Below are 15,110 nucleotides of genomic sequence, written 5' to 3'. Positions count from 1 at the left end.
AGTGGGAAGAATAGGAATACATTTGAAATAGGTCTATACATATACATATACTATACAGTACATAGGGAGACAAAAGACGATACGGGGTGAATCAATGAAGAAAACGAAACTAAAAACATATGTGGTGAATGAAATGCATTCAGTGTCACTGCTGTGAAAAGGAACTTGGTGATTCCATAAGTGATGTTCCTTTGTTTTGTGATTCTCATAAAGATGGTGATCTTGTTTTTTCTTCATGTTTGTATTTACCCACAGTCTTAAAATTATTGAGAACATGGAGATGATTCCCTGTGAGAGTTTTTTTGAAGCTGTTTTTTTTCTGTGAATTTAAATTTAGGTTTAGAATAGTTTAACAAACCAATCTAACCAGTTGGTAAGTGGTTCTGATTAATAAAAGGTAAAATTGCTAAATTAATAATTGTGTGGTTAGTTGTGAGGATTCCACTGGGCATAATGGAAACGTAATTATTATTTTCTACTTATTAGAAAATATAAGTAGCTGAACAATCAATCAATCAAACAGACACACACACACACTCGCCTGTGTGTGTGTGTGTGTGTGTGTGTTTGCGCATTGTGCCATCACTGCATGCCACTCACAGATAGAGCAGCTAATTGCCTTCCTACCCTGCAGTGGTTTGTCCCCATCCTGGCACACTCACACACACATGACCTCGGTCCGTTTATTGTTCTGCTGAAGTCACTCCCACTAAAGTTCAGCTGTGAATTATTAAATGCAATTAATCAGCTTACACCATGGCCATGTTTAATTGACACACAGTCAGCAGGCTCACTGTGCAAGTGAGGGACTGAGTGTGAGTCAGTATATCTAAGTAGGAAAATATATGTGTGTGTGTGTGTGTGCGTGTGTGCAGGAAAGCTGTATTTTTTATGAAAAGAAATGTAGTGTTGCCGTGCCACTGTATGTGATGATGAGATACACAATTAACATTAAGAGGCTACTTCAGTCATATGTGCTCTATGTTTGTACGCTCTGCTATTTTAATTATATAGATTTATGCTTTGGCTGTTTGGTTTGGGCATATGTAATCCTGGCTTTTCTGCTTACAAATGGCTACTGTGGACCTGATAGTTTAGTTCACCTAAAGTAAATATTACAGTATGCACATATTCATCATGACCAGCAAAGATATATAAAGATATATAAAACAGTAATTTGTTAGTTATACACTTTTTAAGAAGCATGTTTAATATGATGAGCATACAAATCCAGCAGGGGTCCAGAGACACATAAACATATACAGCAGCTTAGTGTTGCAGTTGTCAGTCTTTCCCTCTCTAGAGAATACACACACCTTTACACACTCCCTGGCTCTTGTCCTTATTAGTCATTAATCAGTGATGACATTCCTGTCTGTTCTGCTAAGCCGTACTGATCCTGTGCCCTTGTATTCATGTCTGCTCTGTAGATGCTCCTACATGATCATGTCCTTTATGAGACCAGTAGATAAATGAAAGTAGAAGCAAAGGCAGTAGGTTAGACTGGACATGTGAGACAGTACTGGTGTAATTGTAATGTGCTTTTATTTTTTAGTTCTTTCATTTAGAAATTATTTGTGTAATGGTGTAAAAAGCATTGGCCAGAGGAAGAGATGCATTTTAGTTTAATGTACAAGTAGGCCACCACCACACTGTGCCTCTCTTCGTCTGTCACGCTACCTCTTGCTTGAGAAGGTCCTCTAGTGTTGGCTTACTGACAGGATAGGCAAAAACACAACCAATCAGTTCATTTTCATTTTTTCACTGAATATTGTAAAATTAATGTAGAAGTCATAAAAGGGTATTTTTAGAAGGTGAGATTCAGCAAGTGATGTTAAGATTGCACAAACCAGTTTAGAACAGCTCTAAGTATTTTATTTGTTTACATAATCAAAGTTGACAGAGATTTTTAAGGTCATGGTTTGTGGTGGTGTCAAATCAAAACAAATTTTGTAGACTTGTGAATTTCATTTCCCTTTCAGAAAAACTGCAGTACAAACAGATATTAGCATTAACCAAAACTGCATTCATACATTTCATTGTTGTATACATAGTATATTATGTTTGTCTTGTGCTGCTCAATTTTTTTTTTAATTTTATTGAACTTGCACTGATCTGGGTGACTGCAACCAATGGCTAGAGGGTACTGCTAATGTTGCAGCCAATGATGGAGGAGACATTAATGAAATACATCTGTAAAATGACAAGCCATCATTATGTTTAGACGAAAGTGGTCTAAAGATTATGTAGATAGATTCTATATAGATTTCAAGGGGTAGAAAAAAAAATAATTCAATAATATAAAAACAAACAATATAAAAATTAGACATATTAATACGAAAAAGGAAAAAAAACAAGGCACCCAGATCTACATTGTGTATGTTTACACTACACCTTTATGATGCTGTGTAGCAGCTTTGACTGATGTAAACGGTGTGATGACTAAAGTTGGTATGAGGACTAAAATGTTGTATATGGAGTGAGTAAAGTCTTCTCTTCTCTGCTGTCCTCTCCAGAGAACGACAGACCAAGCTCCCTGGCATCGGAGGTGATAGACTACAATATGCCTTTGACCAGCACCTACATGAAACAGATGAAGCTGCAGTGCATGAGCAGCATTAAGGTATGTGAGCTTGACAGGGCTGCATATTTAATGAGAGAATATGAATCTGATCCTGATTTAAGTTGAGGCTGCAGTGATACATTTGTTTTGAGTGTATGTTTCTACTTGTGTTGTCAGACACACCATGTATTGCATGTGTGATGCCATGCAACCTAAGATGGTTAGCCAGGTAGGATGATCCTGACAAATTAAGCAGAAATAAAACAATTTGTTTAATGTCAAGGAATGAATGTTCTTAGTTAAAAAATGCTTACTGTACTGACTGCTGTGTGCTTACTGCAAGCAAACCGCAGTCTTCCACTTTTTTACCGCATCCTTCCACCTAAACATGCTCTTTGCTGTGGCACAATTCCTTCATCCTCTACAGGGCCACATCACTTGAACATTTTGCCAATTAATAAATTATTATTGGCATAAAATTCCTTATAAATATTAGATTTAATTGGCAACTATTTTAGTAATTGTTTAACCCTTTGTCTTTTTTTCAAACCTTCCTGCTCCTCCAATATAAGGTCTGTTGGCATTGCAAACTGAATTTGTTTGTACAAAACAAACATCCATTCAACATCTATCTACAGGATAGAGGAAAACTCTGCATTATAACATAGGGAAGAATTACAGATGTGCTGTGGAAAAACATCTTTTTTTTGTGGATCAGTGTTTGAGTTAGAGGCTTCAGCAGTGTGTGGGTTGAGTTGGTGATTGGTGTACTCCATATTGTTCACACAACAGCAGTATCACTCCACCTTCAACCACTGTGACTCAGTACCACACACCTGTCAGTCATATTCCATGTATCTGTCTAGATAATGGGTGGGCAACAGAGGTTTGAACTCATTCCAATTAAGCCAGGCCTCTGAGGATTGAGTTAATTAGCAGGGGAGAGAGATAGAAACACTGAAGTGCCAATTTATACTGCAATGCCAATGTATCTGTTTTTCAGTCTGTTACACCGACTTACATTTATTTCCTGGAGACTTACCCTAGCCTTAACTGTAACAGCTAGTTGCCTAACCCTAATATAGTCCCTGTAACCCTTTAACTATCTCAACTAAATGTCTAATCCCAGCCTTTACCTCAACCCTAACCAAAACCGTAATCTGACCTGAACCGTAAAGCCAGGTCTGAACCTTCAAGGCAGCCCTTTGAAGTTGTAAAGACTGGCTACATTGCTCTCACCATAACAAAAGGTCCTCGCAAGGTATTTAAAAAAAAAACTAATTATTATGCAGGACAAACGTCCTGCTAACCAGCGGTTTTAGTATAAAATGAAAACTGTTTTCTACTGAGATTAAAAGTGACTTCAAGAACAGGGCCAGGCGCCTGAGAGGTTAATTATTGTGACATTTTGTTAGAAATGCATCTGTCAGTTTTTCAATATTGATCTACAGTCATGGATCCGAAGCAGCCTAATAAATTGGTGGTGTTTGCAGCGTGCAGCTCTTAAGGTTTCACTGATGTTGGATCCTGATCAATAACACCAATGTTGTGCCAATGCTCATCATCTTTCACCTTAGGTCAAATTGGCAGGTCATTATGAGGATTCATGTCAGTCATGGAGCAGCTTTTGAAACAGGGTCAGAGCTTCAAAACAAATACATCAACTTTTTCAGAGTGAAGTTGAAAATATTGGTCAGTAGTTTAACCAATAAAATTGAAACTGTTTAGACAAATGATTACTGTAATATCAAATTTTGTTTAAGGAAATATTTATTTTTTCCTATGTCGGTATGTACTGTTTTTCTGGTATTTTAGAATACTAGAATTTATGGATTAGTTGATAAAAGAATCTGTATATCAAAATAATAATCAAAATAATTGTCAGTTGCAGAGCTAGTGCAAAAACAGTAAACTGCTACAGCTTTGTTTTTAGTTAATGTTGTCCTTGACATTTGATTTGATAGTGTCATACTTCAAAATCCAAATCTCTGGTCCACATATCAAAGGATCCTTGAGCAAGACCCTGAACCCTAGATTAAATGTGTGGTGGTTTCTGTTTCAAGTTATCTGTAAACAGATATGCCAATATATGTGGGTTATACTATACTACTACTCGACTAAAGAGCCTACTTGTTTCAAGTCACCTTTTGAAGCTGCATAATATGTTCTGCATGCATTTGTGCTATTTATTTGTCAGATTAAACATCAGTCTCTTCAGTCTTGAAGACAATATAGAATGTCTGTATACTTCTATATATACGTGCGTGTGTGCGTAAGGCAGAATGAAAATATGCTGCAGAAAAATTATAGTGTGTGGCCCAGGGGAGCAAAAGTACAGAAAGGAATAGAGGAGCACTGACTCACTCACCTATAGAAGAAACATAGGACATGAGAGAGCATTAGGTTCAGACTGTTTGTGTGTCTGTGTGTATTAGGGCAAGCAGACAGTGTGCCGGATACTTGAATAGCATTCTGTGGAGAAAAGGAAGGTCATAGTTTTTGTGTGGTTTGTTTTATTAGGGGAGAGTGAGTGAGAATAAGGGAAAATGGGAGAGAAGAAGATAGAATGAGCATTTGTATGTTTGCCCAAGAGAGAAAATAAGCTAAAGGAACACAGAAGAAAAAGAGCAGAGAAGAGAGAAGGATGTACTGTAGATTTGTGATGTGTGAATCCTCCACTGGCTCCATTAGCACTCATCCCAAGCCTCCGTTCATCTGCCCATCCCTTTATCTTTCCTTCCATCCGTCCCCCATCCCAATTCAATAACAGGAGGAAATTACCCAGGATGCTTCCTGGCAGGGGGTGGGCAGTGGGGGAGTATGAATGAGGGCGATGCAGCAGACAATGTAGAAATGGGTAAGGAGAGGAGACAAGAGGGGGAGGAGTATGATGGAGTGATGGCAGGGCGGTGGCTCTGTCTTGCTGAAGGAAGGAGGAAGATGGGGGGGGGGGGGGGAAAATGAGGTTGGGAGACGGTGGATGTGCTCAGCTGGGGTGAAAATAAAAATGAGAAATTTTGTAGGTGATGGTGGGGGACAGTAGGGGGATGAGGCCTAATGGGAGGATGGGGGTTGGGGGAGATGATCGGTAGGGAATCAGCAAACGAATTAAAAAAGGAGAATGAGGTGGTTCATTATCGTTCATGGCTTCCCCCCTCTCCCCCTGTCCCTGTCTCCCCTCTGCCCATTATTCCAGCTACCTCCAGAGGAAAGACATTTCATTATTTTTTGGGAGGAGGGGTGTGGGTGTGTGTGTGCGGTTGAGAGGGTGGGGGGTATTATTACTAAAAGTCTGTTAAGACAGCAGAACAGCAGAATCGTACATTTAGATATAAAAGGGTGGTTGCTGGAACTCCCTTGAACAAGTGGCCAAACAATTCATCTACAATTTGTAGTCTGAAAACACTTTAGAGTTTTGCCACAAACATCCAAATGCCAGTGTGGTGGGGGTATTCTTTAGAAAGCAAGAAGGGGGAGTAATGTAAATGACTCCATGATGAAATATGATGCACAGTGGTGTCATACTGCCTTGTTTGAGCCAAATGAGCTTTAAAAAACCTTTCCTGACCAAATGGAAAATGTTTCAGTATCATATAGCCTACTATGTGTGGGGTATTTCCACCCACCTATTCTTCGTCATGTTTCTTTTCCCCCCAAACTCTTGATACAACGCAACTAATATTACATAGCAATTCATTCTGCAGATTTTCTGGACGTTTGGTAAAAATCTTTTGACAATTATGATATAGTTTTGAGAATTATGATATAGTAGGATTGCATGAAGACATTCTCAAAATACTTCATGCATCTGGTGTACAGCTTGAAGCTAAGACCATACACATACATACATGGTCCGTCTCCTAGTCCTAGCTTAAAGCCCTGACTGTGAGTTTGCACCAGGGGAATGACCTTTATATCTGCTCCTCTCACAACCTTCCTCATGCTCTACAGTGTATATGAGTCAGTGTATTTGTCCAATAAAGTAGAAATACCACTGAAGCAGCCCTGCAACAAAAAGAGAATGCAAATGTGTTTATAATATGTGGTTTTTGAATCGTGAATATCATAAACCATCTTCATAATTTTGGGGCACCATGTCCTTTGATAGCGGATCAACCAATCAATTAATGCAGGATATCAGTCTCTAATCTGAGTGAGAGTTCTCCAGTTCAGTGATCAGTTTGTGTGAAATAACATAAATGTTGCCTGTCATAGATGACTTTTAAAGATTTATTCCACTATTTACATGGTGGGGGAAACAGAGGTAACTAGATGAATAAATTAAAACATCTTGAAAGCTGTATAACAGTGGGTGGTTTGCAGTGGTGGAAAATAGATTTTGAAATCTATTTATGTTTGGGTTTTGGGTCTGAGATCTAAATGGCAGTTTAGGAGGAAGCTCTAAGTAACTAAGGAGACCAGCTGAGATCACTTTGAGACAACCAGCACAGCCACAGGTTACTTGTCTGACCTTGAGTCTACTGTGGCCTGGGCCGTTCCACTGTGGGCTGGTCCAACTACAGTCTGCCGGTGAGTTCCTCAGAAGTGACGTAGGCATTCCCCGAAGTCTTTGGCTGCAGGGTTGAGTCCATTCACCACATTTTGTCGATCTACGTCTGTCTGCTTCCACATGAAGGAGCCCATTCGTGTCTTCTGTGGCATAGGATGTGATAAGCAGCCTTTTTTATCACTGCAATTACCTCTGCACTTTCTCCTGTACATGGGCATGTATGGCTAATTACACTGCAGTTTCACCCTTTGCATATAGGTGGCAGGTTTGTCATGTAAATGTTTCAGAGGGCACATGTTGCTTTCTGTCTGGCATTAGCTCTCACATACAACACACACAAGCACCTTGAGCAGTATGTATAGCAGTTTGTGTGTAAATATTTGTCTGTGGGTGATCCTGTGTAAAGGTCAGTGTGCAAAAGAAATGAAACCTTTGCTGAATGAGACATCCTGTCTTTCTCTGAGGTGTGTGTAACAGCTTTGTGTTTGTATTAAAACAGCATCTTCAGCCAGAATGTGATTTTTATATACTGTAAATTGCCTACAAAGATTGTCCTTACCGGAAATCACAGCCGCCTGTCTGTGTTTGGGAGTTAGTTTCTTGTTTGGAAAAGTACCACTTGTGAATGCAGGGATTGGTTATTGATAAAACACTGTGGGATAAAGCAAAACACAAAAGTATACACACAACACATTGATCTCTACAGAAGGCTGGTGTATTCTTGTCCTGTTTTTGTTTTGTGTTCTGCTTTGGATTTATGAAAAATGTAGGAAATGCTAGCTGACCTCTAATCTACTGATCTGACTAAGCAAGTAGAAATGATTTTCAGTGTACAGTATTAAATAAGTCTAATTAGTAATTTTAATTCTATATTAATTATATGATTTGAATGCGATAAAAGTAGGATGGATGGGCTATTTCAGCCCCATAGTCGTTATTTCAAACGGCAATGGGGTCAAAGGCATACTACAGCAATATGTTACTCTCTCTCTTAACCCCCCCCCCCCGTTGTAAGCAGCCGCGGCCCCGCCCCTCCGGTCGCCACTGAGTCTTGAACGTCCTGCTGTGTGCTCTTATTCCATCCCCATAGAGAGCAGGATATGTTGTCCATTTAAGATAAACAGGTATAAAACAGTGGAGGCGAATGGTAAAACATTGAACGTAAAAAAGGAAACAAGATTGTGGCATCGCGGGCGGCAGTCGACATTCGCCTTCGTAATCTTGCAAAAATAAAGGTAAGAAGGCGTTTTCTTATTCTGGACCATCCTCCCCCCTTTAGTATTTTGGCCCCCGCATGCCGGTGACAGGCTGCAGACCGCCTCCTTTCCTCTGCGGTCACCCCACATAGTGCTGGACGCGCTGTCGACAAGCTCTGAGCACTAACCGATGCCAAGTAAATCTCGAATGAAATAGCAGCAATAGCTGACCTGAAGGTTTACCGCACTCTGCGTTTGGTTAGTTGCAGGCTGGAGCAGTTCAGGTTGTATCATGCTGTTGTCAGGCAGGCTGTTAGTAGCTGTAGCGAAGTGCAGCGCCAGCGACTCGTTAAAACACTGAACCTGCTCCTCACGTCCATGCTGCGTGTGGTTTCAGCAGGGCGCTCCATCCTGCGACATGTATGCTTTCATCATTCATGAGCGTTCATGTTTCTGGTGTAATGCACAGTGCGGTAGGCCACTGTGCTCCGGACAGGCGCACACTGTACTGTGGCTGGCCATGCGTGCTTGCATTAAGTGTGCCAGTGTGTTTACGTGTATTTTGAGTTTGTGTGGGTGGGTCTGTACAACGAGTAATGTGGAATGACCAAACACACCCAGACAGTAATCGGTGACAATCGGTGACGCGGGCCAACAGTGAAACAGCGGTCTTTTATTTGAATGGACTATTATGACATATGGAAGGATAATGAAAACTTCTTTAGAGTTTTTAAGATCGATCTATCTATCTATCTAGAAATCTGAAGCCATCTGTTGACTACCGTAAGACTAAGTTGACTGTTGGAAAATTCTCTTAAAATCCAGTGTTTATAGTGAAGCATGTTGTGTGAACTTTCCCACTTTTCATATATAGTACTATAGCCCTTTTCCTAGAAAATATTTGATCATATGGGACAGCTTTTTGGGCCAAAGATCAGTTGAAAAGACCTAAGTTGTACACATGATAATTTTGTCAGTGTGGTACTCTTAACTAGGAATGCAAATTTGAATCAATTTCCTTAATTCATCTTCAGCCAGTAATGGGTAAATCTTTAACAGTTTATGAAATACAGTTACTTTCTTTATAAATTGTTTTTAGCCACTATGCCACATGACCTGTGTTTATCGGTAAATTAAGTAACAAGTAAACACCAGGTCCAGATATAAACTAAACAATACAAAATAATGACTTACTATAGACTTGTGGTGTTTCCACTGATTCACCAGACAAAATCTAATGTGCAACTTCATATGCATATACCTTATCTCCTTGTTTCATGCAGTTCAACAGTAAAAACAAAACAAAAAGCAATGAGACTAGTACAATTTCCTAATTAAATAATATGAATAAGTAAACATATAATAACAATCCGAATAAAGTTGGAATTCTATCTTTAATTACTAGATAAAAGAGAAAAAAATTACAATATATAAAAAGGAATAAAACATTTAAATGAAAAGGCAAGTATTGGTTGTAAAAGCATTCTAACCAAAATCAGGCTGGCAAGGTAGGTTTTAAGTTGACACGGCTTTAAGCAGCTCTCTGATTCTCAGGACTGGTCTAACAGCTTGAATCATAAAACCTAAAAAAATGAATGTCATCAGCATAACTATGGGAATCAAAGCTGTGCCTTCTGATAATTCAACAAAAGGGTATTATGTAAATCTTTGAAATTATTGGCCCTAAAATTGACCCATGGGGAGAATGTATCCATTTATTTCTTGCTAGAATGAACTGTCTGTCACCAAGCAGGAGACAACCCAGTCACCAGTTAATTATTACAAAAAGTCCAATGTGCTCCTCGAGTTTGTTTCAAAAATGAAAAAAAGTGATCAAATGTATCAAAAGAAGTTACAGTAATAGCAAAAATGTCAGCATATTGGCATCTAGATTTATCACGACTTCAAATCCTTTTCTCTGTATTATCATGAGCACAGAAAGATTTTGAACCAGAACCAGAACTATGATCAAAAATATTGGTTTTACCAGTTGTTCATGATGAAAACAACACAAACTAAACAAAAAGTAACATTTGGTAATATGAACTATGATGAAATGGTCTACATTCTTTGTCAAAAAAAAAAAAAAAATAAACAGACATAAAATCTAAGTGACAATGTGAAAGACGAATGGAAATTAAGTAATGACTCCCTTAGCACTAAGTCTTACTCACAGACCTGCAGTATCTGTGCTCCTAATCAGTAATACAGTTTCTTCCACTGGCCCAAATCTCCAAATCTAATCTAAAAGTTGAATTAGCCATGTGACTCGTGCCACTACTAATAAGCATCTTATGTTCAATAATTTTACGTCACTGTTGTTTGAGGTTACTGTGTCTTCGAAGAAACAGGTTTATGAACTAAATTCATTTTCAGTCCACTGAGAATTAGAAAAAAAGACACACACTTTAACTTCTCTCAAGCTGAACTTAGTGAACTACCCAAGTCCAAATATGAGTGGATCAAGCTTGTTTAGAGCAGAGAAACCGTGAACAAATAAACTGCCTTTTCCAAAAACCTTACAGCGCCTTAGACAAGAACAGCACCTGTAACCATAACTGTACACAACAAAGATTGCAACAGCTATAGCCTTGCTCCTGATTAACATTTTAAAGCCTGACCAATTAATCAAGAAAATAAGTGGCATGTTAATTGACAATAAAAAATAATGTTTAGCTGTAGCATCATTGTGTTTGAGCGTGCTGTTATTTCCTAGTGTCCAAGAGGTTAAAGTCAACACAGATTCTCTGTAGCACTCCTCCCCACAATCAGCCTTCTGCCAGGGAACAGCCTCACAAGCAGCCCTCTCTCAGGATAAATCCTTATGAGAGGCCTGCTTAGCTCCACTTCTGTGGTCCAGAATAGCTCCAGTTTTCCCCTGACATGGCCATGTGCTCAGCAGAAGGACAGGGGAGAAAGGATAGCCTGCCTGCTAATCCCCTTTCCCGCTTCAGCTTCTTCCTCTGCCTCTTGGATGGGTCGGCTGTTCTTTTTCTAGGATTTGTTTCTCTGGTGCCTGCTGCCGCTTAGGAATGATATTTGCAGTTTTTTATTTTTACCTCATTGTGAGTCCTCTTGCAGCAGCATTATCTGTGCTTGCTGTGTGTCACAGACTCCAACAAGAACTAAGCTTTAGGGCTAAACATACTATATATGTAGGAAACATCATTTCACCTCCTAATTTTTTTAATCTGTGTATTCTTTCTGCCATGTCAATATCTTGCTTTTTTCCATATCAGTTTATGTACATAATTTATGTACAAAATATTTTTTTTATCCCTGTTTCTGTGTTTGATAGTTGCATGTCTATATTTCTTTTTTTTCTGCCAGACATCTCTATTTGTTACTGAGTGGTTCTGTAAGTGTTTTCTTCCAAATCACCTGTCATGCTGTCTGTCTTGCACTCGATTTAGTCCTGGTGCTGGAAGCACTCCAGTCTGCTTCTAACAATAACCTGTTGAGCTCCCCCTGCAGCTTGCACAGCCAAGGAGGTAGCATGACTTCTGTGTTTGTCTGTAGCCTTTGTGAAATGCCTTTGCAGACAGTTGAGGGCTGCAGTGAGCAGTGCTATCTTATATCCTCACATTTTAACTATGTCTACATTTGCATTGACCTTAAATCCAACCTTTCCACATTTCTGTGATTCAGCATCAAGAGAATTGTGAAGTAAATAAAGTTATGAGGGTCATGAGTGCAGTCACTCTAGTTGCCAAACATCTTAAACAGAATATTTGTGTGAAATAGTGGTAGGGACATTTGTACATGCTGGGAAATTGACATTATATGCTGTGTCCTGTTAAATTTTATCATTGTTTTTATGAACAAGACATGTTGCCACATGGAAGCCAAAGCTGGACTGTTACAGGCCAGTAACTACACAAGTTCAAAGTCTTTTTTTTTTATGACCATTTGTTCATGTTAAACCTCTGCATGTGAGTCAACAACAAACCAAGTGACTCCACCTTAGCTTCCTCTAGGTGGCTAAGGCTAATTATTAAGGTGCGGCGTGCAGCAAAGGAGGATCGCGGTGATCTTTCTTTTATCCTACAAATAAATAAATACATGAAGAGCATCAGCAGTGAGGAGCTTTCATTATCTGCTTTGGTTCTGGACCAATGGTCTCTGGTCAACCTTGTCAACCTTGCCATTTATTTCTTGCTAGAATGAACTGTCTGTCACCAAGCAGGAGACAACCCAGTCACCAGTTAATTATTACAAAAAGTCCAATGTGCTCCTCGAGTTTGTTTCAAAAATGAAAAAAAGTGATCAAATGTATCAAAAGAAGTTACAGTAATAGCAAAAATGTCAGCATATTGGCATCTAGATTTATCACGACTTCAAATCCTTTTCTCTGTATTATCATGAGCACAGAAAGATTTTGAACCAGAACCAGAACTATGATCAAAAATATTGGTTTTACCAGTTGTTCATGATGAAAACAACACAAACTAAACAAAAAGTAACATTTGGTAATATGAACTATGATGAAATGGTCTACATTCTTTGTCAAAAAAAAAAAAAAAAAACAGACATAAAATCTAAGTGACAATGTGAAAGACGAATGGAAATTAAGTAATGACTCCCTTAGCACTAAGTCTTACTCACAGACCTGCAGTATCTGTGCTCCTAATCAGTAATACAGTTTCTTCCACTGGCCCAAATCTCCAAATCTAATCTAAAAGTTGAATTAGCCATGTGACTCGTGCCACTACTAATAAGCATCTTATGTTCAATAATTTTACGTCACTGTTGTTTGAGGTTACTGTGTCTTCGAAGAAACAGGTTTATGAACTAAATTCATTTTCAGTCCACTGAGAATTAGAAAAAAAGACACACACTTTAACTTCTCTCAAGCTGAACTTAGTGAACTACCCAAGTCCAAATATGAGTGGATCAAGCTTGTTTAGAGCAGAGAAACAGTGAACAAATAAACTGCCTTTTCCAAAAACCTTACAGCGCCTTAGACAAGAACAGCACCTGTAACCATAACTGTACACAACAAAGATTGCAACAGCTATAGCCTTGCTCCTGATTAACATTTTAAAGCCTGACCAATTAATCAAGAAAATAAGTGGCATGTTAATTGACAATAAAAAAATAATGTTTAGCTGTAGCATCATTGTGTTTGAGCATGCTGTTATTTCCTAGTGTCCAAGAGGTTAAAGTCAACACAGATTCTCTGTAGCACTCCTCCCCACAATCAGCCTTCTGCCAGGGAACAGCCTCACAAGCAGCCCTCTCTCAGGATAAATTCTTATGAGAGGCCTGCTTAGCTCCACTTCTGTGGTCCAGACTCCACCTTAGCTTCCTCTAGGTGGCTAAGGCTAATTATTAAGGTGCGGCGTGCAGCAAAGGAGGATCGCGTTGATCTTTCTTTTATCCTACAAATAAATAAATACATGAAGAGCATCAGCAGTGAGGAGCTTTCATTATCTGCTTTGGTTCTGGACCAATGGTCTCTGGTCAACCTTGTCAGGATTGCACCAGAGCTGAGAGAGATGATTCAAGTTGAACTCAGGTTGAGTCTGATTCCTGGCAATATTTGATGCATACTGAAAAGTTATAGTGGTCAGAATTAGACAGGGCAGGACATGAGAGTTCACAAACTAAAACTGTGGTACACGCCATGTGTCCCTAGCACTAGTGTCTCATTCTGCTAGATTGTTTCTTTTGTCTGTCTTGCTTTTCACCCTCCCCCTCCAAACAAAATTAGCTGTTACACTTAAGCTATTGTTTTGTAGAGGAAGATCCAGCTTCATGTTCCTTAGCAACAGCATGGTGTAAAATACAGTGTGTATCTTTAGCTGTAGGTCAGTGACTTTCACGGTAGCTTTTGACGATATCACTGCTTGACAAAAGTTATTCTAAAAGTGGATCCAAAATTGTTCCTAGGATGTCATGTACAATGATTTAAATGTTAGTCTATCGTGCAGCATACATTGTTTACTATAATGCTGCCTGCATTTTAAGGCATGAATAAAGCAGTTCTACTGTGCCTCATGCTTACCAGTTGGTGTCAAAGTTACAGAGCTTTATACTGTGAAAATGTTATTTTGCCGCTGTTAGGAGGGCGGGTTTACTCGTGCTCTGTGCTTGATGAGCTCAGCCACTTGTTTGCATCCTTAGTCTTTAGTTCCTTAGAAATAATCAGCAAACTATACAACGAGAGGATGTGATCAATGATTTGATCATTTATTTGATTTGATGACTGTCATTTAAAATAATTTTTGTTGTGTGAATGGATGATGGTACAGTCGGGTAGCTCTTGATATTTCGATTTTATTGCTCCTCCATCTGTGTGGCTGGGTCAAATTCAGTATACCTGTTGGTCGTTGTCAAAGACTGATATATTGCAAACAAAAAATATGAAGACTTTGTGTTTGGTATGCAGCTATTCATGTGTCTTTTTTTCATATTCATCTTGATCCCCACATTTTTAAAGCTCCCTATTATTGCATTATTTCACCTGCACAGTTTGTATTCTTTTCTTCATCTCTGGGTTTCATCTTATTTATTTTAGATAAGCAGGCATGGGTGGTAATGTTGAAAAAGGTGGGGTTTTGTTGAGTCTTCACAGGGTTGAAGTCTTCTCAGAATGAATTATTCAGGAGCTCAGTGTGTGGAAAATATTAGGTCACAATTGTTTGTTTCAGTCACATTAATGTTGAACAGGAAACAACTGCTAATAATTTTTTACATAGTTAATCATTTTGTCATTTGTTAATATAGGGGCGCTCTGTTTTGGTCTAACTGTGAAGATACTTTTGTCCTTGTAAAAGTTTGTGTACTAAGGCATGGCCCTGCATAGCTTCCGAGATCAGACACTACTGGGCACTCCCAC

General features: G+C 39.0%; 1 protein-coding gene across 3 annotated transcripts in view; it reads left to right on the top strand.

Annotated features, from left to right (window-relative positions):
- Window positions 1-15,110, top strand: part of LOC113145615 (nucleolar protein 4-like) — a 151,066-nt gene that overhangs the window by 55,907 nt on the left and 80,049 nt on the right. For all 3 annotated transcript variants that reach the window (XM_026332549.1, XM_026332548.1, XM_026332547.1), the window contains one exon: window positions 2,517-2,623. In XM_026332549.1, coding sequence (XP_026188334.1) covers window positions 2,517-2,623 — 107 coding nt within the window. The remainder of the gene's footprint in view (window positions 1-2,516; window positions 2,624-15,110) is intronic.

This window comes from Mastacembelus armatus, chromosome 7 (assembly GCF_900324485.2).
Source record: "Mastacembelus armatus chromosome 7, fMasArm1.2, whole genome shotgun sequence".
Lineage (NCBI taxonomy): Eukaryota > Metazoa > Chordata > Actinopteri > Synbranchiformes > Mastacembelidae > Mastacembelus > Mastacembelus armatus.
The sequence above is the reverse complement of the archived record's forward strand: the minus strand, read 5'-3'. Positions and strand labels throughout refer to the sequence as shown.